General features: G+C 42.5%; 1 protein-coding gene across 1 annotated transcript; it reads left to right on the top strand.

The window, feature by feature from the left end:
- Window positions 1-83: 83 nt before the first annotated feature.
- On the top strand, window positions 84-26,433 carry LYAR (Ly1 antibody reactive). The gene is made up of 8 exons (XM_012662841.1): window positions 84-146; window positions 9,084-9,257; window positions 11,278-11,392; window positions 17,424-17,531; window positions 17,803-17,886; window positions 21,301-21,781; window positions 25,713-25,798; window positions 26,299-26,433. The coding sequence occupies exons 2-8, from the start codon at window positions 9,136-9,138 to the stop codon at window positions 26,431-26,433; spliced, it is 1,131 nt and encodes a 376-aa protein (XP_012518295.1). The 5' UTR covers window positions 84-146; window positions 9,084-9,135.

Raw genomic sequence — 26,433 nt, 5'->3', positions numbered from 1 at the left:
GTGGCGCGCAGGCGCGCTGGGCGGCTCGGAAGTGAATTCTGCACCGCGAAGCTCGGAAAGAGGTGGAGGCAACGCTGGGCGGGCGGCGGCGGTTCCACGTGCTCTCCGCAGGCCGGTTGAAACCGTTGGCGGGCGCTGGCTGGGAGGTGAGGAGCAGTGGCCCAGAGGTCCGACCCTAGGAGGTTGGAGCTCAGAGAGTGAGGAGGGAGGAGCGGAGGGGCTGGTGCCTGGTTTCCTCCGTTAGTCCCTCTGGCTTATGCAGAGGGAGGAGGAAATCCATTCCGATCCGGTCCGTGCTCTGAGCAGTGGCAGGACTCGTGAACGTAGGGTGACCATTTCGTCCCTGTTTTAAAATGAAAACCCCACGTCCCGGGACCCCTTCTCGGGCTTGGCCAAACCAGGACGGTTGGTCGCCGCGGGACCGGCCTTCAGGCGTGCTGCATCATGGGGACAGGGCTCTTCTCGGAGTCTTGGGGCGCTCGGTTCCTAGGGAGGAGGCCTTACGGTGTAATGGTGGAGAGCACAGATTTAGGACCAGAATGTAACTGCGTGTGAATATGGGTGCCACTAACTAGATGTGTGACCTGGTGCAAGTTGCTTAACCTCTTTGTGCCTCAGTTTCCTCATCTGTCAAAAGAGAATAATGTAGAACCTAACTCGGAGGACTGATGAGGATTGCATGAGTAGATACGTGTTAACCACCTTTGAGAGGGCTTGGTACATAGTAGGTGCTAAGTAAATGTCAGTATTTTCTGCAGCACCTTTCTTTGAGGAGAGAGGGAGGGGATTGAGATAGGGTGTGTGAGTATTTGCAAGCCTGACTTTCCTGCAGAGAGGGTCCCCTTGGGACTTGTTCACACTTTGCTCCATGCTCCCAGTGTCTAGCATAGTTCCTGACACATAGTAGTTATTCCAGTGAAGGGTTGCTGTTTGAAACAAGGCTCGTGATGTAGAGGGTGGGGTGAGGGAGACTGGAACTGAGATGCGAGAGAAATGGCTCAACTTCTCTTAACCTCAGTTTGTTCATCTCTTTGGTGAAGTTAGGTGCACCTGATTCCTAGGACTTTTGCATGGACCAAGGGAGAGGTGCTCTGTGTGAATGCACATTGTAACTAACCTTTGTCACCCCTACATTCAATAAAATAAATAATACAAGAATACAGAGGGAAGGAGGTAAAAACAACAAAAAAACTACAGATTCCAATCCCAGAACCAAACCTAAGGGTATGTTATCAGGGAACAGGGTGGTAGAGTAGTCACTCATGGAATGAGGAGTCAGGGGAGGCCACAGTGAATTTATTTAGGTTGGTGCAAAAGTAATTGCGGTTTCAGACCGTGTATTTTAAATCATAACAGGCTCAAACACATCTTTGTTAATCAGAATAGGAACCATTACAATCAAAACATTTTTGCCGATGAGAAATAAGTTTGTTTATTCCCGTAGCGAAAAAATCCACGCTTTGGGATTCCATGAACTCTTGGAAAGCAATTTATGCATACTGCTGAGTTGCATAAAAGTTGTTGAGATGCTTGAAGAAGTGGTAGTCAGATGGCGATAGGTCAGGTGATAAATATGGTGGATGAGGCAAAACTTCATAGCCCAATTCGTTCAACTTTTGAAGCGTTGGTTGTGCAACCTGGAGTCGGGCATTGTTGTGGAAAAGAATTGGGCCCTTTCTGTTGACCAGTGTTGGCTGTAAGTATTGCAGTTTTCAGTGCATCTCATCATCGATTTCCTGAGCATACTTCTCAGATGTAATGGTTTTGCCAGGATTCAGAAAGCCGTAGTGGATCAGACTGGCAGCAGACCAGCAAGCAGTGACCTTTTTGTGGTGCAAGCTTGGCTTTGGGGAAGTGCTTTGGAGCTTCTTCTTGGTCTAACCACTGAGCTGGTCGTTGCTGGTTGTCGTATGAAATCCACTTTTCATCGCATGTCACAATTCAGTCGAGAAACAGTTCGTTGTAGTTACGTACAATAAGGGAAGATGACACTTCAAAATGATGACTTTTTTGATTTTGGGGGTCAGCTCATGAGGCATCCACTTATTGAGCTTTTTCACCTTTCCAATTTGCTTTAAATGCTAAATGACTGCAGAATGGTTGACATTGAGTTCTTCGGCAACTTCTCATGTAGTTGTAAGAGGATCGGCTTCCATGATTGTTCTCAATTGGCTCTTGTCAACTTCCGATGGCCAGCCACTGCGTTCCTCATCTTCAAGGCTCTCATCTCCTTTGCAAAAATTCTTGAACCACCACTGCACTGTACGTTCGTTAGCAGTTCCTGGGCCAAATGCATTGTTGATGTTGCGAGTTGTCTCCACTGCTTTACGACCCGTTTTGAACTGGAAAAAGAAAATCGCTCAAATTTGCTTTTTTTCTAACATCATTTCCATAGTGTAAAATAAATGTAAAATAGATTGCAGGTGATAAATAATTAGCAAAAGAACATAAAGTCAGACATGCGCATTAAAATGATGTATAACGTAATCACATTTATTTCTTTATTTTTTTGGATTTTGTTTTTATTTCAACATATTCTGGGGGTACAAATGTTTAGGTTACATATATTGCCTTTGCCCCACTTGAGTCAGAGCTTCAAACGTGTCCATCCCCCAGATGGTGTGCACCGCACTCATTTGATGTAAATATATGCATTCCCTCCTCCCCGCTCCCACCTGCCCCACACTTGATGAATGTTACTACTATATGTGCACGTAAGTGTTGATCAGTTAATAGCAATTTGATGGTCAGTACATGTGGTGCTTGTTTTTCCATTCTTGTGAGACTTCACTTACTAAAATGGGCTCCAGCTCTATCCAGAATAATACAAGAGGTGCTAGATGACCGTCGTTTTTTATGGCTGCGTAGAACCCCATGGTATACATATACCACATTGTATTAATCCACTCATGTATTGATGGGCATTTGGGTTGTTTCCACATCTTTACAATTGTGAATTGTGCTGCTATAAACATTCTAGTGCAGATGCCTTTTTTATAGAATGTCTTTTTTTCCTTTGGGTAGATGCCTAGTAATGGGATTGCTGGATCAAGTGGTAGTTCTACTTGTAGCTCTTTCAGGTATCTCCATATTACTTTCCACAGAGGTTGTTCTAGTTTGCAGTCCCACCAGCATTGTATGAGTGTTTCTATCTCTCTGCATCCATGCCAACATTTATTGTTTTGGGATTTTTTGATAAAAGCCATTCTGACTGGAGTTAAGTGATATCCCATTGTGGTTTTGATTTGCATTTACCTGAGATTAGAGATTAGAGATGTTGAGCATTTTTTCACGTTTGTTGGTCATTGGTCTGTCTTCTTCTGAAAAGTTTCTGTTCATGTCCTTTGCCCACTTTTTAATGGGGTTGTTTGATTTTTTTCTTGCTGATTTTTCTGAGTTCTATATAGATGCTAGTTATCAGCCCTTTATCAGATGTGTAGCATGCAAATATTTTCTCCTATTTTGTAGGTTGTCTGTTCTCATGATAGTTTCCTTGGCTGTGCAGAAGCTTTTTAATTTGATAAGGTCCCATTTATTTATTTTTGTTGTTGCTGTGATTGCCTTTGGGGTCTTCTTAAATTATTCTCCTAGGCCAATGTCTGTAAGAGTTTTTCCAGTATTTTCTTCTAGAATTCTTATAGTTTCATGCCTTAGATTTAAGTCTGTTATCCACCGTGAGTTGATTTTTGTGAGAGGTGCAGATGGCTGTTTCAGTCTTCTATACATGGCTGTCCAATTTTCCCAGCACCATTTATGGAATAAGGATTTTTTCCCCATGTGTGTTTTTGCATAGACGGGACTTACCTAAAAATGATAAAAGCTATATATTACAAACCCACACCTAACATCATACTGAATGGGGAAAAATTGAAAGCATTCCTGCTTAGAACTGGAACCAGACAAGGGTGCCCTCTATCACTACTTCTATTCAACATAGTGCTGAAAGCCCTAGCCAAAGTCTCAGGATACAAAATCAGTGTACACAAATCAGTAGCATTCCTATATGCCAACAGCAGTCAAACTGAGAACCAAATCAAAGACTCAGTACCCTTCACAATAGCAAGGAAGAAAGTAAAACACCTAGGAATATATTTAACTAAGGAGGTGAAAGACCTCTACAGGTAGAACTATGAAACACTGAGGAAGGAAATAGCAAAGGTGGCAAACAGATGGAAAACCATACCATGCTCATGTGTAGGCGGAATCAATATTGTTAAAATGTCTATACTACCCAAAGTGATCTACAGATTCAATGCAGTCCTTATTAAAATACCAACATCATTTTTTGCAGATTTAGAAAAAATAATTCTGTGCTTTGTATGGACTCAGAGAAGACTCCGTATAACAAAAGCAATCTTAAGCAAAAAGAGCAAATTGACGGGCATCACTTCACCAGACTTCAAGCTATACTACAAGGCTATAGTAACGAAAACAGCATGGTACTGGCACAAGAACGAAGACATAGACCAATGGAACAGAACTGAGAACCCAGATATAAAACCATCCTCATATAGCCATCTAATCTTTGACAAAGCAGACAAAAAAATACACTGGGGAAAAGACTCCTTATTTAATAAATGGTGCTGGGAAATCATGCTGGGAAAATTGGATAGCCACATGTAGAAGACCGAAACAGGATCCGCACCTCTCACAAAAATCAACTCACGGTGGATAACAGACTTAAACCAAAGAGATGAAACTATAAGAACTCTAGAAGAAAATGTTGGAAAAAACTCTTATAGACATTGGCCTAGGCAAAGAATTTATGAAGAAGACCCCTCAGGCAATCACAGCAACAACAAAAATAAATAAATGGGACCTGATCAAATTAAAAAGCTTCTGCACAGTCAAGGAAACTGTCACGAGAGCAAACAGAAAACCTACAGAATGGGAGAAAAAATATTTGCATGCTACACATCCGATAAAGGGCTCATAACCACATTTATTTAAGAATGTATTTCAATATCAAACGGCAAATTTCAACAATGCTAAAACTACAATTACTTTTGCACTAACCTAATATGAAGATAGATGTGTGGGTTAAGGATCATATTTAAAGGAGCATGAGTTTGGGAGGGGACTGGGTATAGCACTGATGTGCAAATTAGTAGCTCACTGGGAAATCTTTCTACTGTTGGGAAAGGATAAAGCTTTCACATCTTGTTATCCTATTTAACTTTTCACACAATGCATTGAGATAGATATTAGACCCATTTTACAGATAAACAGATGCTGGGAAGTTAAGGTGCCTTGAGGTCATTTAGTTTTTAATGATCTTTATGGCATTAGCAGATGCAGGCTCCAGCTTAGATCCTCTACCTCCGAGTCTAGGCCCAGTCCAACAAAACCTGGCGACCGTCTTGTTAAGGGAAGACTAAGGTGTCTGGCCCCTTACTGACCACTGGTTGCTGCCCAGCACCTGCCAGCCTCCCCTGTGACGTGGGTGGTCTCCTTGCCCAGTAGGGACTGGCTTTAGAATTAAGACTTAGGGTTTTATGGAAGGTCATCTTTTAGAGCCTTTATTTTTTTTTCTCTTTGGAAAAGGATCTCAAGGTCTCAGATACCGAATAATGGCCAGGCAAGTGGCAGGGACACTACAGGTCAAGATGGGGGCAGGGCAGGACTTGGGCTCGTCACCTGGCCCTTCAGGCCACCTCTGCCACTTCCTGTGACTTCAGGAAGGTCACTTAACCCCTTGAGCCTCGGCTTTCTCCTGCAAACAGTGGTTGCATGGTTATGGCTGTTCTGGAGGTGTTAGGTGCAGTTGTGATCGTATATGTGAAATGGCTTTTAGAGAGCTAATGATCATAGGTTCTTTTGTTCAGGCCCTTGTCATCTTTTTCTCAGGTATGACATGTGATGAGAGCTCAGTAAATTGACCATACAGATAGAGGAATAGATAGCCAGAAGCACACACACAGGACTTGGTCTGCCTTGAGTGAGGGCACCCAGGTGTATCTGGGTAGCATAGTACCTGACACACACTTAGGATTCAGTAAATGTCTGCTGAAATGAGTTAAAGTGACTCACTTGGGATGAGAACTGGAGCATGCTCTCACCAGTCCAAGAACACTGCTTTCTGCTTGCCTTCTTTTTTAACATGCCCACACATCTAGAAGGAAAAGCGGGTAGAATCTCTGTGGCTGTATTGGGACCTGCTTTGGGCAGGCAGGGAAGGAAAAGAGTACTCTTAGTTAGGTCCAGCCCTATAAAAAAAAATGCTATCTTTTTACACTTAGGGCTAAAAATTGAAATCTATCACTTCTGAACCTGGTGGATAGGGTGTCCTGAAAGTCTTAATGCAGTTTTAAACTTTCATAACTTCAGAAGCATAAAGATTGCAAATTTACCAAAAACATCATTTGAAGTTTAATTATTTACATTTCTTTCATGTTTATCTAGTCTTGTGGAATTTGAATAATATGGTTTTGCTTTTTTCTTTTGGGCAATGTTTGCTATCTTCAGTTAGAGGGACTAAATTTCCACAAGATGTGTAAGTTTGTAGCATTTACACTTACGAAATTATTAAGCCTACTCTAAGACTTGGGACACCCTGTCTGCTGTGCAGTTAAGCTGATTTTGAAGGTCTTGATGGTTTTGAGCTTTTCTTTGCAGCTTAAATGGAAGGTATTTTCCCCAGGGACTGGGTTGGGTATGAGGCATAATCAAGGTAACTCTTGGGCAGGTGCTGGGGTGTCCTCTGGGCTCTGAATAAGGGAGAGAGTTAAGCTCCTTACAGATTTTATCTCATTAGACAAGCAGGTGGACACGATGTTGCCATTTCCTGTCAGATGTAAAATTCTGGAGGAAGGCAGGAAGAGACTGAGCTCTGATTTCCTGTGCAATCCACACATTCTGCCTTGAAAAATAAAGACCAAATGAAAATGGTTGGAAATATTTTTCAGAGGAACATGTGACCAAATTCTAATGCTCTCCTGAATTGATGTTTAATTACACTGTGTGTGACTAATCTCCAGAGGGGTAGCATGTTTTGGACAGATATTCAGAGCATCTTTTTGTCGGCATCACTGGCTGCTTTCAGTCGATGTATTTTTTAAGTCCTCACCTTCCACAACAAGCTATCCAGTGGGGAGTCTCCCAGTTGGATCACAGGGCTTGCTAAAACCTTTCTTCCTCCTTTTCCCCCTCTTCCATCAAGAAACAGAATAGTCCTCAGCAGCAAAGGTTGGAAAGCTCTAAGCCATATCTACATCTCGGGGTGTTTTTCATTGTCGTATCTCATCATGAAAGTACTTTGGTCTTTTCAATGGATAATTTGGCTTATCGAAGCTGCTTCTACCTTGTACATACAATGGCAGTCCATTTCTTGGTGACTAATTGATGATTTGCTCTTGCACTTACATGAAAGTACATCTCCAGACTACTTGATAATGTGATATTGGCTCTTGTTCCAACCTTGTTCTCTCTTATGAGGCAGAATGGCTGCTCTTGCCTGACGTACATTGAACATCCATCTGCTGCATGCAGAACGGTGAGCTTTGAGGGAGCTGGGCCATGGGAGACTGTATCACACATCATTACAATAACCAGCTGGCAGTGCATCCCAGGGTAGTCATGTTTGCTTTCCTGAGGATTCGGTGCTAGGCTGTAGCTGACCACATGCCCTCCCTTACCAACTTACCCTGATGGTAAGTTAGTACCATCAGGAGGGGCACCTGGGATCCGGCACCAGGGGCCCGAATTTTGTACATAGCATAGAAAGTGAACTTGTGTCTGACAGCGTTCCACAGGACAAGAGACCAGCTGGGCCTTTTTAAACCCTGGAGTTGCAGCCAGGATGTATATGTCCATTCAGGGCTGCATGGACATGAACAGCTCTGGTCCTTGCTTAGGTGTGACCTCACCAGCAGTGATCTGGAGCGTGTTGGTGGAGGAGAGGTGGTGTTTTCATGCATGAGAATTCTCTGTGAACCAAGGGTAGATGATGTGTGCCAAAAGATTCTTGAGCAAAGTCTTACCCTGAAGCAAATTACATTGGTTTACTTAATCCTCACCTTTGTTTTCATAATGAGGTGGAAAATACTGGGGTAAACAGCTCTCAATGTTTTTGCTGTGAAACTTATTTATAATGTAGAACAACAGTGCTCTTTTAGAATCTAGTGATTAAAAAATTATATAAGCATGGAAAGTTACTATGACTTCTTTAACAGTTTTAGATGAATTTGTGTTGTGTTGAGCACAATAGCATTTCCATGAAATTTTTAAACGGTGGTTTCGTGTATGTGCAGACACACTTCATGTTGGGGCAGTGCCAGGGGTACCTGGGTTTGTGAAATCCTCTGGTAATTCAGCACCCAGCGGTTGGAAACACCTGGATGTGGTTCCATTTCTCTAACTGGTCTGACAAGAAACCACATAAAGGAGGCCCCTGTCCCAGTCCCTGTCCACTAAGGCTGAGGGGCATATCTTCATATTTAATATCTGTGGATACATAGTAATGTCGGTATGTTTTTAGTGCTTATAGAAATTGTGTCTATAGAATGGCCTCTTCTCCGCTTTCTCAGTTTCCCTCAATTTTCCTCTGGCTATATTCTTATTATATTTGGGGACTTGAAATAGTTTGAGTATACATCTAAATTGCAATGCCTTCTATATGCTTCATTTTATATATTTATATACATATATATATAGAGAGAGCTTAAAGTTATTAGGGGAAATAAGATGTGTCACTTAATGCCCCCAAAGCTCTTCGTCTTCCAATCTGCCAGATTTAAATCCTGGTTCTGTTACTTGAGCAGGTTACTTAATGTCTCTGTGCCTCAATTACCTCCTGTAAATTTTGAACAATAGTAATCTTTCTTTCATAAGGTTGTGATGTACATTAGATAAGTTAATACATGTAAAGCTCTTAGGATAGTGCCTAGCATATGGTAAGCATGCATTCCACAAATGTTAGCCATTGTCATTGTTAATGATAGTTATATGGGTGGTAGTTTTATGTAGATTGCTAATCAACTTTGATTCTGTTATTTTCATGTGAAATTATGGTTGAAACGTTAGCTGTAAGAATAATTTATTGGGAAAGTTTCAGTATACAATGATAATTTTTTTTTTTTTTATAGACAAGACTTAAAACCTATCTTGGATAGAGACTATTTAACCATTTAGCTGAAAATGGTATTTTTTACATGCAACGCATGCGGTGAATCAGTGAAGAAAGTACAAGTGGAAAAGCACGTGTCTGTTTGCAGAAACTGTGACTGCCTTTCTTGCATTGACTGTGGTAAAGATTTCTGGTAAGCTCCATGTAATTCATGTAGATCCATAGTAAAGGTCCAGATCAGTTTTGGAAGCCCTGGTCCCATAAAACTTGGAAAAATGATGCAAATTTGAGGAGAGAAATTAAGAAAAAGAACTTGTAGGGTCCATTGATTAAAATTGGTATGATTCTTTGAAAAGTGCCTTAAAAAAAGACTTGCTTTTTAAGGAAGTTTTTGCCAGGCATGGTAGCTCATGCTTGTATTCTCAGCACTTTGAGAGGGCAAGGCAGGAGGACTGGGGGAGGCCAGGAGTTTGAGACCAGCCTGGACAACATAGTAAAACCTTGTGTCTACAAAAAATACAAAAATTTAGCCAGGCACAGTGACATGCACCTGTAGTCCCAGCTACTCGGGAGGCTGAGGCAAGAGGATCACTTGAACCCAGGAGTTTGAGGTAGCAGTGAGCTATGATGACACCACTGCCCTCTAGCCTGGGTCACAGAATGAAATCCTGTTGGAAAAAGAAAAGAAGTTTTCAAGATAAGGAGGAATTATGGTGATGAGAGGGTTCGATCAGTCAGTGGCACTGGTTGCTGTCTTCTTGCCACCGTTACCAGGCCCAGGGAAGCGGCCACACGGAGGGAGGCTCCAGGGGCTTTGGGGTTGATTGTGTTAGACCAGGCACATGTTATCATGTGCCCATCACACTGAAGAGATGGATTTAGAAACCAGAACATAGATTTATGGATTCACAGGGGAAGATGACTGGTAGCAGAGGAGACCAGGTCCTCCCTAGAAAATGGGAGGTGCTGGCGGAAGTGATGTTCCTCTTGGCCCCACGAGTGTATCGGAAGCCACTTCTACAGGGGAGGCCTCTGTACAGGTAGATGATTAGTGGGGAGGTGAGGGGTGGAGCCTGGTGTGCTCAGACACTGCTTCTCGAGGTGGGTCATTTGCAGAGGGCTCCCCTCTTCAGTTTGTATTGATTCCCCTTTAGCTTCAGAGGGTTCAGGTGAAAAGCTGGCTTATGGCTGCATTTGTCCCAGTGTCCTCTGTGGTATTTAGATGGTATTTGCTTATAGTCCATTTTAATTCATTCTAGAGCAATGATTTTTTGGGGGGAAACTGCTAAACTCTGTTCACACCTAATCCTAGGAGGAAGCTTGATATATAAAATAGGTAAAAATTGGGTTGTTTTGATTAGGGGACTTGCCCCCGACCTTGTCGCCAACATTTCCCTGAGGAACCCCACAGAGCTTTAAAAAGATCTCTTAAGAGAGAATCGAGTTTTATTGTTTTGCAGGACTCTGAGACTCAGAACTTTTAGTGACCTGATACTGCCATTTTATACCAGCTTGTAATTTATAACAACTGATTTTTTTGAGACAGGGTCTCACTCTGTCACCTGGGCTAGAGTATAGTGGCATCATAGCTCACTGCAACCTCAAACTCCTAGGCTCAAGCAAGCCTCCTGCCCCAGCCTCCTGATTAGCTGGGACTACAGGTGACACCTGGCTAATTTTTCTATTTGTAGATATGGGGTCTCACTCTTGCTCAGGCTGGTCTGGAACTCCTGGCCTCAAGCATTCCTCCTACCTTGGCCTCCCAAAGTGCAAGGATTATAGGCGTGAGCCACTGTGCCCAGCCTAGAACTGATTATTGATGGCCTACTATATTTCCAGGAAGTCAGATTTTTGTAATTTAAGATAAAACTACCCTATTGCAGAGAATTTTATTTTCTTTTTTATTTAGTTTATATATACTTGTGACTAAAAAAAAAGAAATATTGCCTATCAGTTTGGTCTAAGATGTTTGTATATAAAAATGGGTGAAAAAGTATAGTGGGTCTCATATTGAAGAGTTTGGAGGCGGAGAGGTGTGGTTATGACCAGGAGGTCATAACCATGGTGAGTGAAGTAGATGGGGTGCTTGTGCACTGGACAGATGTGAGAAAAATACAGTGTGGACCACAGGAGGTAGGAGCAGCATGCTGGCACTAGTCAGGGCCTCCAGCCTGGGTGTCAGTCTAATGGTGGAATTTTTGATCACTTTAAAGGGGCGATGACTATAAAAACCATGTGAAATGCATAAGTGAAGATCAGAAGTATGGCGGCAAAGGCTATGAAGGTAAAACCCACAAAGGCGATATTAAACAGCAGGCATGGATTCAGGTAACGTCTTTTTAATTCATGGAGTAGCTTCATCTGATACCTTCCTCTCTCTCTGGAAGCCCAAGAGACTGAGTTAACGTTATCACTGCAGACAAGTCCTGGAAACATCATATCCTAGGATAGACTGAGGTTGAACCAAACTGCTTGAATAAGAGTTCTTTATCTTTCTGTTAGTATAATTGCAGTACATTATGTCTGTAATCCATGTATTTTGCAGATTTCTTGCAAAAATATTTTAGAATTCTCACTAGTTTTCCCCTGGCTATGAAACTGAGTAGAAGCTTTCTAATCTTTTTGTAGGTTTAATGATAATGCAACTTTTAAAACTCAAAGCATGTTAATCTGTCATATCTGTCAGTCATCAGAATCAGACAAAATAAAGACGCTTTCATTAATATAAAAGTACATGTTTTCACTTTATTTAAGTAGAAAATTTATTGGCAAAAGCATTGAAATCCCTAATTCATTGAGAAGTGTAACTTGTAAAATATTACCATGTACAGAATAGATAGCAGGAGGAAGGACTCAGAAAGGAAGGCAGGAGAATGAAAAGACAGATGTCGTCTATGTGGAAAATGTCCTTAAAACCACCAATAAAAATAAAGTTATTCCATTTGATGAAAGTTTTAAATGTGAGTTTTCTGATACTGACTATGTTGAGTAGCGTACTGATTTAGCATACTCCTAGGTGGGCAAGTCTTCTGTTCACAAGGGACTTACAAAGTCTGCCCAGTGCAGATGCAGAAGCTGTTGAAATCTTAGCTAAGATGTTGAGGCTGGTGACCATCAGCACACTTTTTGGGCGCCCTGTCTGTAGCCCTTTGAAAGCCAGATCGTGTTCCTAGGCCCTGAGGTTGAGGTGCCTGGTCTGTGAGTTCTGCCTCTGCTGTCATCGCAGTCGCATGGGATCCTCTGAAGCAGGAGTCAGCAAGCAGTGACCCACGGCCGCAGGCGGCATGCTGCCTCTGTATCAGTGAGTTTTACTGGGCACAGCCGTGTCCATTTGTTCATCTGTCACCTTTGGCCGCTTTAGCGCTATGAGGGCGGCATTGAGTGGTTGTGACAGAAACCTGCAAAGCCTAAATATTTACTCTCTGGCCCTTTGCAGACAAGGTTTGCCGACCTTTGCTGTAAAACGCTCAGGCATCAGCAGCCCTGCTACTGTGTTATAAATCAAGAACTAACTTTGGTTCTGCCCCGGTCCCTGATTGCTGACAGCCAGTCCTTCCCTCTCTCCCTCATTGCTGCTGGTGGCAGCTGAGAGCAAATGTGTTGGGACCTTCTGACTGATGTGCATTTGGGGTTTTGTTCTTTCCCTGAAATCCTTAAAACCCACATTTTAACAAATAGAATTAAAGAATCTTGTCAGAAGGGATCCCTGTTCTCCAAAAGCTTTTTATTAGTAGGGTGAGTATTTTAAAGTCGTTAATATTATAAAGAGTTCAGAATATTGATCCTTGGAGGGACCCTTTCTCCTTTCACAACAAGACTGGACTGTTTCGGCTTTTGCCCCACTTCTTCCTTCCTTCATCTCCCCCACACTTCCAGAAACTTGCTCCCTTAAGAGGTACCTTGGGTCCCACCCCTGTCTGCTGTATTCCGCCCTTGGGGCTGGCTCCTCAAACCTCACCTGTGTCACCTCTGACACTCTGATCTGCTGCTCTCTTTTTTTTTCTGTTAATTTTTATAGCTTTATCATTTTAATAAAAAATAGGTGGGTATTTTTTAAAAAAACACTCAAGTAATACAGAAGAAATACAGAGAAGAAAGTAACACGAGAGCAAAACCAGTCAGCTAGAAAAGACCGGTGTGCATGGCAGCTGAGTACCTCAGGTGTCTCTGGGCTTCCAGGCAGACTGTGGATAGAAGATTGGGAAAAACATTTAGTATCTCACACGGGTCACAGTGTTTTCCTCTAAACTTTGTCACCCGTGCCCTGTTCTCTCCTGGCACCGCTGACTGCTCCAGTGAGTGCTGGGCCTCATTCTTTCTCTGTTGATGTTTGTCTTGTTTTTTGATGTACGTTTTTCTGCCTGGGTGCCTGAAGCCACTTCCTTATCCTTAGTATCCTGCATTGTTTTTTCTGGTCTGCTTGTACGTAGATTCCTAATGCAGGGACGTTTTCCTCCATTATGTTTGTTTAGCTCCAGCATTTATCTTAATGTTGGCTCATTGGTGACCTCCTTCCTGTCTACTGATGTCTCCCAACTTTAATAATTATTTCTTTCCTCTGCCTTCACTGGGATTGCCAATGCATTTTTTTCTAGGTCACAAATTAGATTTTCATCTCTGTCTTGTTTTTCCTATTTCATATTTATTTATTAGATCTTAATGTTATTTTATTCTCAGTTTATGCCCTAGTTCCTGTAATGCCCACTTTTGTCTGATTCTTTTGATCACATTTGGTTTGTTTATATTCTCTTCTTTTTTTCAGTTTGTTTTTTTCTTTTTACTGTGGTTAAAGTACACATGACATAAAATTTACCCTTTAGACCATTTCAAAACATACAATTAAGTATACTCACATTGTTCTACAGCCATCACTAGCATCCATTTCCAGAACTTTCCTATCTCCCCAAACTGGAACTCTGTCCCCATTAAATGCTAACTCCCTAATCCCCCTCCCCAGCCCCGAGCAACTGCAGTCTACTTTCTGTCTCTATGAATTTGACTACTCTGGGTATCCCATATAAGTGAAATCATACAGTATTTGTCCTTTTGTGGCTGGCTTATTTACCTTAAAATAATGTCTTCAAGGCACATCCGTGTTGTAGCATGTGTCAGAATTGCCTTCCTTTTAAGGCTGAAAAATAATCCATTGTATGGATAGAATACATTTTGTTTATTTCTCTCTCAATGGACACTTAATTTGCTTCTTCCTCTTGCCTGTTGTGAAAAATGCTGCTGTGAACATGAGTGTTCAAAAATCTCTTTAAATCCTTGCTTTCAATTCTTTTGGATATATATCCACCAATGCTGGATCACATGGTGATTCTATTTTTAATGTTTTGGGGAACCTCCGGACTATTTTCTGTAGCAGCTGCAGCATTCCCACCAGCAACGCACAAGGGTTCCAATTCCTCCACATCCTTGCCAACACTTGTTATTTTCTAATTTTTTAAGGACAGCTATCCTAATGGGTGCAAAGTGGTATCTCATTGTGGCTTTGGTTTGCATTTCCCTAATGATTGCTGATGTTGAACATCTTTTCATGTATTTATTGGCTATTTGTATATTTTTTTTGAAGAAATATCTATTTAAGTCCTTTGCCCATGTTGTAATCAGCTTATTTGTTTTTTTGTTGTTGAGTTGTAAGAGTTCTTTTTCTTTCATTTTTTTTTTTTTTTTTTTGAGACAGAGTCTTGCTCTGTCACCCGGGCCAGAGTGCTGTGGCATCAGCCTAGCTCACAGCAACCTCAAACTCCTGGGCTCAAGTGATCCTTCTGCCTCTGCCTCCCAGGTAGCTGGGACTACAGGCATGCACCACGGTGCCCGGCTAATTTTTTTTATTTTTAGTTGTTTGGCTAATTTCTTGCTATTTATAGTTGAGACGAGGTCTTGCTCTTGCTCAGGCTGGTCTCGAACTCCTGAGCTCGAGCAATCCTCCTGCCTCCGCCTCCCAGAGTGCTAGGATTACAGCCGTGAGCCACTGCGCCCAGCCAGGAATTCTTTATATATTTTGAATATTAACCCTTTATCATATATGATTTGCAAATATTTTCTCCCATTCTGTGGGTTGCTTTTTCACTATGTTGATAGTGTCCTTTTTTTGTTTTGTTTTTGATACAGAGTCTCATCCAGGCTAGAGTGCAGTGCCATCATTGTAACCCTGAACTCTTGGGCTCAAGCAATCCTCATGCCTCCGCTTCCCGAGTAGCTTGGACTACAGGCATGTGCCACTATGCCTGGCTAATTTTTGTATTTTTTGTAGAGACAGAATCTCACTATGTTGCTCAGGCTGGTCTTGAATTCCTGCCCTTAAGCAATCCTACCATCTCGGCCTCCCAAAGTGCTAGGATTACAGGCATGAGCTGCTATACTTGGCCCTTTGATGCACAGAAGTTTTTTAATTTTGATGTAATCCAGTTCATTTTTTAATTTTATTGCCTGTGCTTTTCGTGTCATATCCAAGAAATTATTGCCAAATCCAATGTCTTGAAGCTTTTCCTCTATGCTTTCTTCTAAGGGTTTATAGTTGTGCCTCTTAAGTTTAGATCTCTGATCCATTTTGAGTTAGTTTTTATGTATGGTATTAGGTAAGGGTCCAACTTCATTATTTTGCATATGGATATCCAGTTTTCTCAGCACCAGTTGTTGAAAACTGTCTTTTCTCCCATTGAATGGTCATGACACCCTTGTTGAAAATCATTTGACCGTGTGTGTGAGGGTTTCTTCCTGGAGTCTCTGTTCCATTAGTTTGTATGTTTACCTTTATTCCAATACCACACTGTTTTGATTACTGTAGCATTGTAGTAAGTGTGAGACTTCCAACTTTATTCTTTTTCAAGATTGTTTTGGCTATTTGGTCTTCTTTGAGATTCCATGTGAATTTTAGGATTCACATGGAATTCTCTCTCCACTAGAAGGAAGGAGTTGCATGTAGATTTAGTGTCCATGAATACTAGGCATCCTCGTCTACCTCAACACTACAACATTAAGAGGCTGCCCATGGCCCCCTTATGCCTATCTAGAGGAATAGCTTGTTACCATGTGTGCGTGGGGGGGGAAATACACACACACACACACACATATATATAAAATATATGCATATATATGTGTGTATATATATAAACTAGATTTTGATAGGAATTGCATTGAATTGTGCTTTGGGTAGTATTAACATTTTAACAATATTAAGTCTTCCAGTCCATGTACACAGGATGTCTTTTCATTTATTTGTGTCTGCTTTAATTTATTTTAGCAATGTATTTTGGTTGTCAGTATATAAGTCTCTGCTGCCTCTTTGGTTAAGTTTATTCCTACCAAATTCTGTTCTTTTTGATGATGTTGCAAATGAAATTGTTTTCTTAATTTCCTTTTTGGGTTGTTCATTATTAGTGCATAGAAATGCAACTTGATTTTTGAGTGCTGATTTTGTATCCTGAAATTTTGCTGAACTAGTTTATCAGTTCTAACAGTTTTAGGGTGGAATCTTTAGGGTTTTCTATGCATAAGACCACATTGGCTGGGTACTATGGCTCATACCTATAATCCCAGCACTTTGGGGGGCCAAGGTGGGAGAATCGGTTGAGGCCAGGAGTTCAAGACCAACCTGGGCAACATAGCAAGACACCCCCCACCCTTTTTTTTTTCCGAGACAGAATTTCCCTCTGTTGCCTGGGCTAGAGTGCTGTAGCATCAGCCTAGCTCACAGCAACCTCAAACTCCTGGGCTCAAGCGATCCTCCTGCCTTAGCCTCCCAAGTAGCTGGGACTACAGGCGCTCGCTACAATGCCTGCCTAATTTTTTGTTTCTATTTTTAGTTGCCCGGCTAATTTTTTCTGTTTTTAGTAGAGACAGGGTCTCACTCTTACTCAGGCTGGTCTTGAACTCCTGACCTTAAGCGATGCTCCTGCCTCAGCATCCCAGAGTGCTAGGATTACAGGCGTGAGCCACCACGCCCAGCCGTTAGACCCCTTTTCTACAAAAAAATTTAGAAATTACTGGGGCGTGGTGCCATGAGTCGCAACTATTTGGGAGGCTGAGGTAAGAGAATTGCTTGAGCTCAGGAGTTCCAGGCTACAGCGAGCTATGATCATGGCACTGCCCTCCAGCCTGGGCAACAGAGAGAAACCCTGGCTCTTAAAAAAGAAGAAAAGACTACATTGTCTGTGAACAAGGATAATTTTACTTTGTCCTTCCAATTAGGCTATGCCTTTTCTTTCTTTCTTGCCTAACTGCCCTGGCTAGGATGCCGGTACTATGTTGAATAGTGAATCCTTTAGCCATAGCAAAGACTTTTTAGTTTGGCTTTCATGAAATTCATGTGTCAATTGTTTATTGTTTTTGTTTTTATCTTCCTTTTTTGTAGAAAATTAATGAATTAATAAAGAGACCGAATGTCAGCCCCAAAGTGAGAGAACTTTTAGAACAAATTGGTGCTTTTGACAATGTTCCCAGGAAAAAGGCAAAATTTCAGGTATGGATTGGATTTACTTCCCTATAGGAGGGGCTGTGTGGCCAATGACTGAGCTTGTGTGTACTTGACAAAATGGGATAAATTGCAGGGGCAGGGAAAGCCTACCTAATGAGTACATTGGACATTATTTGGGCGATGGGCATATTAATAGCCCTGACTCAAGCATTACAAAAGCTATCCATGTAACAAAAACATTTGTACCCCCTTAATATTTTGAAATAAAATTTTTAAAAAATGGGATAAATGTTTTTTTTTTTTTTTTTTTAAATAGAATTGGATGAAGAACAGTTTAAAAGTTCATAATGAATCCATTCTGGAGCAAGTGTGGAATATCTTTTCTGAAGCTTCCAGCAGTGTAAGTTGGATCTAATTTTAGATTTGCAGTGTGGCAAAAACTCATAATACTGAAATGGGAATGTCTTATTTTTGGAGGTCAAGACAGCCTTCTTTTTCAGAGAGCCTTTTTGTCCCTCCATTTCTGGGAAGGAATAAACTGAGTGCACTGCAGAGAAGATTTCCTTACTGTGCAGAGACAGGTATTTAATCCCAGTGTTGGGTAATGGTGCCAGCTAACATGTAATGATTTGCCTAGACATCAGGCAGTGGAATGCTTTGGTGAGAACGGGAGCTTTGGATTTCTGACAGCCCTGGTTCGAATCCCTGCTGTGCTGTTTGCCTCACGCTTGATCTTGGGCACGTATTCACCCTCTGAGCCTCAGTTCCCTTAACTAGAAAATGTGGATAGTAATATACATTCATTTATTCAATACTTACTAAAGGCCACGCACAGTAGTTCACGCCTGTAATCCTAGCACTTTGTGAGGCCAAGGCAGGAGGATCACTTGAGGCAAGGAGTTCAAGACCAGCCTGAGCAACATAGTGAGACTCCATCTCTACAAAAATACAAAAAATAGCTGGGTGTGGTGGTGCAGGGCTGTAGTCCCACATACTCAGGAGGCTGAGCCAAGACGATTGCTTGAGCTCAGGAGTTTGAGGTTGTAGTAAGCTAGGATGACACCACTGTACTCTAGCCTGGGTGACAGAGGAGACCCTATCTCAAATAAAAATAAAATAAAAAAATAAAAACTTACCGAGTGTCTAATCTGTGCCAGTCCCTGAACAAAAAATCTAAAGTATCTCACGTGGTGGTGGTGGTGCCATGAAGAAAAAACACGGTAAGGAAGGACATAGTGATGAAGTGTTCTTAAGATAAGGGGTTGGGGGGCCATGGATGGCCTCTTAATGTCGTAGTGTTGAGGTAGATGAGGATGCCCCAGTATTTAATGGGCACTCAATTCCCATGCAACTCCTTCCTTCTGGTGGAAGGAGAATTCCTTTAATTAATTAAATTAACCACCTATTAGTCAATGGTTTGATAATGAGAGGTCCTAAATGTGGAGTATGCATGCAGAAAGTCTTAGTTTGATATCATTTAGCCATATTGTTGATTACGTTGTTAATTTAAATTTTTTTCCCCCATTCAGTTAGACTTTGCTTCCATTTGGAGCTTTATCCTATTTGGAGACACATATCAGTAGTTTTAAAAAACAAGGTTCTGACTGGTCTTTTATTCTAGTCAAATTATCAGGGGTCGATTTGCTTTATATAGAGAGAATCATTTTGGCAGCAAATTGAGATCAAAATGAAACTTTATCTTGGTAGTATATCATTTTTCTCTTTCAGAATATACAAACTGGGCCTTTGAAACCTTACAACCAATCACTTAATTGGGATTTATGTAGCACCTATTTTTTAAAGGTTATTTATTTTAACTAAGAATCAAAGATGTGAAATTGCTTAGTTTAACTGCAAGGTTTTAAAAAAACGTGTTTTCCAGTTTCCCTTTTGAAAGAACATATTAAAATATGTTAATCATACTAAAATCACATGATCAGTAAACAGTCCGTGGTAAACTCCTTTGCCTTTGCCCTGTGACCCTCCCAGCACATCCCTGGTTTTGTTTGCAAAGCGAAAGGTCCTGAGGCTTTCTCTGTCCACACATCAATGTCTGTCCTGTAACTGCTCACCAGGCTCGGGTTGGGTGCTTTTCTGTCCTTCTCCACTCCATCGCAGCTAGCCTGCTCACTGTGGATCCAGCCATAATTAGGCCAAAGTCCTGCCTACGTGGAGCTGTATTCTAACAGGGGAGACAGGCGGCCCCGTATATGTGTCACAGAGTAACATCAGGTCCTGATAAGTGCTGTGAAGACGCAGAAGGCAGTGGAGGGGCTGAGACTAAGAGAGGAGGCTCTGGCAGGCAAGTCAGTCTGGGTGTCTCGGAGGAGACCGTGTGTGAGGAAAGCATGGAGTCAAGTGGTAAGAAGATGGGGAAGAATACATCGAGCAGCTGCTGGACAGACAAGCATGTGTGTGCATCCTCCCTCCCTTCCTCCCCCAGGCCCCCACCAGTGGCCAAGGAGTTGGTTTGGACATAGAGACAAAGTACTAGCTGGAGATTTGGTCTAGGTTGGGTAGAAGGGAAGCTCAGGTCTCAGGCATTCAGTGATCATAATAATATTTTACTAGAAGATACCAACAGGATTGTAGAATAGATGTAAAGTTTCTTTGTCCTAGTCTTCCTCCTGAGTCTATTTCTGAATTCATCCATGACCCTTGATAGCTCAATGTCTTTGAACCACAGCTACTGAGAAAACATCAACTATTTAGTTCAATATCTGTTTCCTAATGCTGCTCTTCCAACTAGGGGTTGAGCATTAAGGTGTGAGGTCTTGTACTCTAGCGAAAGCCCATCCTCCTTTATTTGGTCCAGTTTTAGGGACAATAGTTCCCCCTTGCTACCTACAGTCTCCCAAAGGAGGAAGACCATAGGTCACTTGCCTTCTCATCTGGCTGGCAGTTAACAGAGATGGAACTTGAACCCAGGCCTGCAGGTGCGTCAGCCTGGTGGTTTGTGATACCCACAGTAGCCCTGGAGCTGCTGCTACTGGCCTGCTCCCTTCCTCCCAGAGGCAGCAGGGCTCTTGGAGCACTTCAGGACGTTGCTCCAGGTCATTGCTTGAGGTAAGGTAATGTAGCAAATAGAAAGTTGGTCTTCGTCCAGTGCATGAAGTTTGGTTCTCTGCGGTTCCTTACTCACGGTCCTTTCCACTATATCTAGGCGTCCCTGGACCATGCCCTGAGGGTAACTATCCAATCTGAATAATGATGATAATAAAAATTCCTTTGTCTAATATTAATACTTGATAATTTACAAAACTCTTCACATACATTGGGCTGGTTTATTGAGCATCGACTGTGCCAGGCACTTGACGTGTCTTCTCTCATCTTATTCGTCCGTTCTGGTATAAGGGAGGTATTACTACCTTTCGTTTTACAGATGAGGAAACAGGTTCAGAGCAGACGAATAACTTGCCCTAATTGGCAGAGCTGGAACTTGAACCCGGGTCTGCAGACACGTGAACCCAGTGGTTTCTGCCATTCCGAAGTGCTATTCTCTTCTCTCATGCAAAAGAAAGGTGAACAGTGAGCCAAAATGAACGGTCTGGCTCAGGTGACATAAGGATTCTTCATTTTCCCGTGGATTGGAAAATGTCCGTTCAGTGCAGAGGGCTGTGGGCTGGGGGAGTTGTTCCCATTCTGCATATTACTGCTTCAGTTTAGCTGTGGGGGGTGGTCATAGTTATAAAATGGTAAGTGATAAAGCCATTTTTCTTCAACAGTTTACTTAGTTATTACATGCGATGATGTGGACACCTGTGCTCACACATTCAGAGTGAGCGTTTATGTGTTTCTTTTGCTTGATAATAAGGAGCCAGTCAGGAAGGGACAAGATCCGCATGCGCACCGCCAGGTGACAAATCCCTGTGCAGAGACCTCCAGAGCGAGTGACGCCAGGGAGGAGCGAGCAGAGGCAAAGAAGAACAGAAGGGAAAGGAAGGAAGAGCGGCGGAAGAATCAGAAAAAAGAAAAGAAAGACCTAAAATTAGAAAACTCGAAGAGTCAGAGCCCTAAGAAGCGCAGAAAGGGACAGGAGGCTGACCTCGAGGCAGCTGGGGAGGAGGCCCCCGGGGCCAGCGGCTCTGCAGGGAGGAAGAGGCGCAAGCGCCAGCCTGCGGAGGAGCAGCGGTGGGGACCTGGGGCCGGGCTGGGGCAGGGCGCCGGCCGGGAAGAGACGGGGAGAAGGAAGCGGAAGCTCTCAGAAGTCCAAACAAATTCTAAGACGAAAATGATGAAGATCCCAGGACATCCCACGGGTGGAGAACTGGGAGACCACGCGGCTCCCGCAGAAGGTACCATTTCCATCATTTGAAAAGCAAATGTAGGTTTGTGTAGATTGGGGCAGGGGCCAAGAGATGCCCCATTCTGGGGAAGGAGGAGGTGAACCAGGCACTTCTGGCAGGGTCTTACTGTCCAGAAGCATGTGTGAGAATTTGAAAGCAAAATCCGTTCTCTGGGATGTGTGAATCATTCTGATAGTACCTCTGTCACTCTGTCTTTAAGGAATAAGGTAAGGCAGTCTGGACTAGAAATATGTATTATCTTTGGAATTTAGAAGAAACCCAGTATGGCTTTCTGAGACCCTGCTCCCTTTTCCCCTTCCCAATTCTCTTGTCCCTGCCTCTCATTATTCCCCTAGAAGTACCCTGAAGTCCACCCAGACTGGGCCGTTCTCTTTCCCATCTCTGGGTCTGTTCCTGGTGTCTCCTTGCTTGCGACTCCATGGCCACCTGCTCTTCTTCAACCATGGTGTGTGCTTGTTGGAATCCAGTCCCTGGCCATCAGGGTTCCTTTTAAATGCTGCTGCTACACAAAGCTGCTCCTGCTTCTCTGGACCTGAAGCATTCCCTCCAGCTGGGGAGTGGCAAGTCCTCGTCTGTCCTCCTGCCTCCCCACCCTGGGGATGCTGCCAGTCCAGAACAGGCCTAAGGAATGGGGCCAAATGGGTATCAGGCCAAATGGGGATCACAGCTTTGTCTACAGAAGTTCCATAACTGTCAGAGCTGGGTTCCATCTCTTAGCATGAAACTTCCTTCCCAATTGTGTATACAGTAGTCCCCCCATGCTCAGTTTTTAGGACCCTTGGTCCTAAAATATTAAATGGAGAATTCTGGAAGTGAACTATTCCTAAGTTTTAAATTGTGCACCATTCTGAACAGGGTGATGGACTCTCTCGCTGTCCTGCTCTGCTCCTTCGTCACAAGAAGGGTGAGGACAGTGCAGTATGGCGTTTGAGAGAGAGAAAGAGCACATTCACATAACTTACTGCAGTATATTGTTATAGCCGTTCTATTTTATCATCATTCTTGTTGATCTCTTACTGTGCCTAATTTGTACATCAAGCTTTATCCTAGGTGTCCACGTTGAGTTAAATGTTTTCTTTTGAGATCATTGTAGCTTCATATGCACTTGTAAGAAATAACGGAGACTTATGTACCCTCAGGTGTCCAGGTGCCCTTTACCTTGTTTCCCCCGAGGGGACGCTTTACAGAACCGTAGTACAACGCCTCTGCCAGGACGCTGGCATAGGTTCAGTCAGGACATGGCCAGGATGCCATGTTGGCCACACCCACTTCCTCTCATCCCCAGCCCCTCCTTAGCCTCTCACTATCTATCACTAACCTGGCCTCCACTTCTGTAATTTCCAGAATGTTCTGTAAATGGATTCTGCAGCGTGTGGCCTTTTGAGACTGGCTGTTTTCACTCAACATTAGTGTTTGGAGGTTTGTCCGGGTTGCCGTGCCTGTCAGAAATCCTTTTCTTTTCATTGATAGGGCATGGCCCTGGTGGTCCTGCGCTTCTCTGACCAGTCACCTGCTGAAGAACATGGGGGTTGTTTCTAGTTTCTGTTTATTAAGAATAAAGCTGCAGTATACATTTATGTTCAGGCTTTTTTGTGAACATAAGTCAGTTTTTATGGAATAAATATCTAGGAGAGCAATGGTATGTCATATAGTAGTCATGTGTTTCATTTTTAAGAAACTGCCAGCCTTTTCAAGAGTGGCAATGCTATTTTATATTCCCACAAGGAATGTGTGCGTGATCCAGTTTCTCCACATCCTGGCCAACACTGGGTGTTGTCACTATTTTGTGTATTATTTTACCATTCTGATAGGTGTGTAGTAATAGCTGATTGTGGTTTCCATTTGTAAGTCTCTAATGGCTAATGATGTTGTACATCCTTTGTGTATGTATTTGCTGTCTATATATCTCTTCATTGAAATGTCCCTGTTTTTTTGCCCATTTTCTAATTGCATTGTTTGGGGTTTTTTTCCCTTTGTTTATTTGTGTTTGTTTTTTTTATGGTTGAAATTTGAGAGTTCTTTATGTATTATAACTATTAGTCCTTTGCGGGACATGTGGTTTGTGAATTTTTTCCCAATCTATAGCTTGTCTTTTCATCCTCTTTTTTTTTTTTTTAAGATGTGGTCTCATACTTACCTGGCAGGGGAGATGCCATGATCATGGAGGAGGTTCTCCCAGGGCGAGGCGTGTCCATTGCACTCCGGATGTGCTGACCCCCGCAATCTCCCCGAATGTGGGAAACCTGACTGCATAACTTGTGGCAGTGGGGGCTGTGTTCACACTTTCCCCTGGGGAGAAAAAGACAGGATCTCGCTCTGTCGCCCCGGCTGGAGTGCAGTGGCATCGTCAGAGCCCCCACAACCTCAGTCTCCTGGGCTCAAGCGATCCTCCTGCTCGACCGCCTAAGTAGCTGGGACTATAAGTACAGGCCATCATATCTGGCTAATTTTTTTATAGAGAGGGAAGTCTGGCTATGTTGCTCAGGCTGGTTTTCATCCTCTTAACAGTATTTTGTAGAGCAAATGTTTTTCATTTCAATGAAGTTCAGCTTATCAATTTTTTCTTTTGTGAATTGTGCTAAGAACTCCTGACCTAGCCCTAGATCCCAAAGATTTTTTGTTTTCTAAATTATTTTTTTAGTTAGATCTTTTTTACAAATAAAAATTTTATATATTTAAGGTGCGTGACTTAATGTTTTACTGTATGTATACATTGTAAAATAGTCACCATATTCAAGCTAATTAACACACTGGGTATGTGTGTATGGTGAGAACACTTAAGATACACCCTCTTAGCAAATTTCAAGTATACTCTAAATGTTTTTTCGTTTTACATTTTACATTTAAGTCCATGGTCCATTTTGAGTATGTTTTGTGTAAGGTGTAAGATCTTATTTAAGCTTTCCACTTTAGCTGCCTTTCTCTCACATGATTTTGGGGCATGTAGGGGTGTCGCCTTGTTACTGCCAGGTAGGGACAGAAGCTCAGGCCCTCCACTGGGCCTCCATCAGCCCTGGAGGATGGATACTCCTTGTTCTGCCGAGCAGAGCTCACCATGTGGGTTCAGTGTGGATAAAAGCCCAGATTTCCTGCCTGGCTTTTGCTGCCATGGGTGAGGGTGGAGCCACAGTTTTTTCTCTTTGGCTGGAGTTGAGTGGTTGTGTAAAAGTTTTCTGTCTTGCTAGGCTGCTCCTTTCCTGGTCCATTGCCGAGAGAGAGCAGGCGTCTGTGGGGCTTTCTGGTCTGTGCCTGCCGGTGCTTCAGGGAGCTAGGTTATTCGGCTCCAAATCTGGGGTATAGGAGGCAAAAAGCTCACCTCCCACCACTCTGCAGCCCGAGCTCCCAGGCAGTCTCTGCTCTTTCAGCATCGTCTTATGTTTGTTGTACATATAATTTCAGGGTTCTTAGTTGCACTTAGCAGGGGGAACAGGGGTAAGTATGTCTCCACCATCTTCCCAGAAGTTGAAGTCCCCTAGATGAGTATTTTTAGTCCCTCGTATAATAATTTGTGGTTGTCCTCACTCTTGTTCAAGGTTAAGCTCCTTTTGCTGGTGTTTGTCTTCCAAACTGTGTTCAACAGCCCCATGATCTTGGTGGATGCTTAGTAAATTTTTACTGAGTTCCTTGAATACAACTCAGTCTTTCTACAAGAGTTTGTAGACATGATGGTACTTGTTTGTGATGCTTATTTAACCTCCTCACTCTAAGAACGAGTACTTTGAAGAGAAGTAAGTGGTTCTAGGCCACTGTGATTAGACAAAGCAAGCGACTGCTCCATGGTGCCAGGGTGCGTGGTTCACTGGAGGGTTAGTTCATTTCCCAGGAAGCAAATAGATATTGCAGAAATAGATATTGCAGAAATTGCTTTCTGGTAATACAGCAAAACAAAATGTCTAACGTATTATTCTTTATGTTGTAGGTAAATTCAACTGGAAGGGAACTATTAAAGCAATTCTAAAACAGGCCCCAGACAATGAAATAGCAATCAAAAAGCTAAGGAAAAAGGTATGGCGTATGCACAAATCCAGGCATATAATAGCTGGGGAGAATTTATTTTAAAATGTACATTTGTTATATATATATTTTTAACCTGAAATACTGTAAGTGTGGGTGTGTGTCTCAGTGGTTTTCTGTGGGGAGGGAACTGGGCCAGAACCCATCACAGCCACAACGGGGCCTACATTTGGGACTTGTTCATAAGACTTTGAAGAGAAGCTCCATTTATTTAATTTTTATTATGTTTGAAAATTATTGTTTGAAATATTTTGCTCTCTTTTGCTTATTGTAGAGCAATGAGCTTTTGTTCTTTAACTTTGTATCTATATATGACACAGCACAGCCAAGCTCATAGCAGGGGTTTTCACAAGGAGAGCACACCTGTGCAACCAGCACGCGAGTCTCTTTTATTTTTTGCTGTTGGCCTAATTCTGGGCTAAAGGAAGAACATTTTAAGGTAAATATCAATGATAGATACACCCATTTGATGTTTGTTTTTCTCTGTGAAGGTTTTAGCTCAATATTACATGGTGATGAGTGAACATCACAGATCCAAAGATGAACTCCTGGTCATCTTTAACAAGAAAATCAGCAAGAACCCCACCTTTAAGTTATTAAAGGACAAAGTCAAGCTTTTGAAATGA

Source organism: Propithecus coquereli, unplaced genomic scaffold, assembly GCF_000956105.1.
Source record: "Propithecus coquereli isolate 6110/MARCELLA unplaced genomic scaffold, Pcoq_1.0 Scaffold785, whole genome shotgun sequence".
NCBI lineage: Eukaryota > Metazoa > Chordata > Mammalia > Primates > Indriidae > Propithecus > Propithecus coquereli.
Note: the sequence above shows the minus strand (reverse complement) of the source record. Positions and strands in the feature narration are given on the sequence as shown.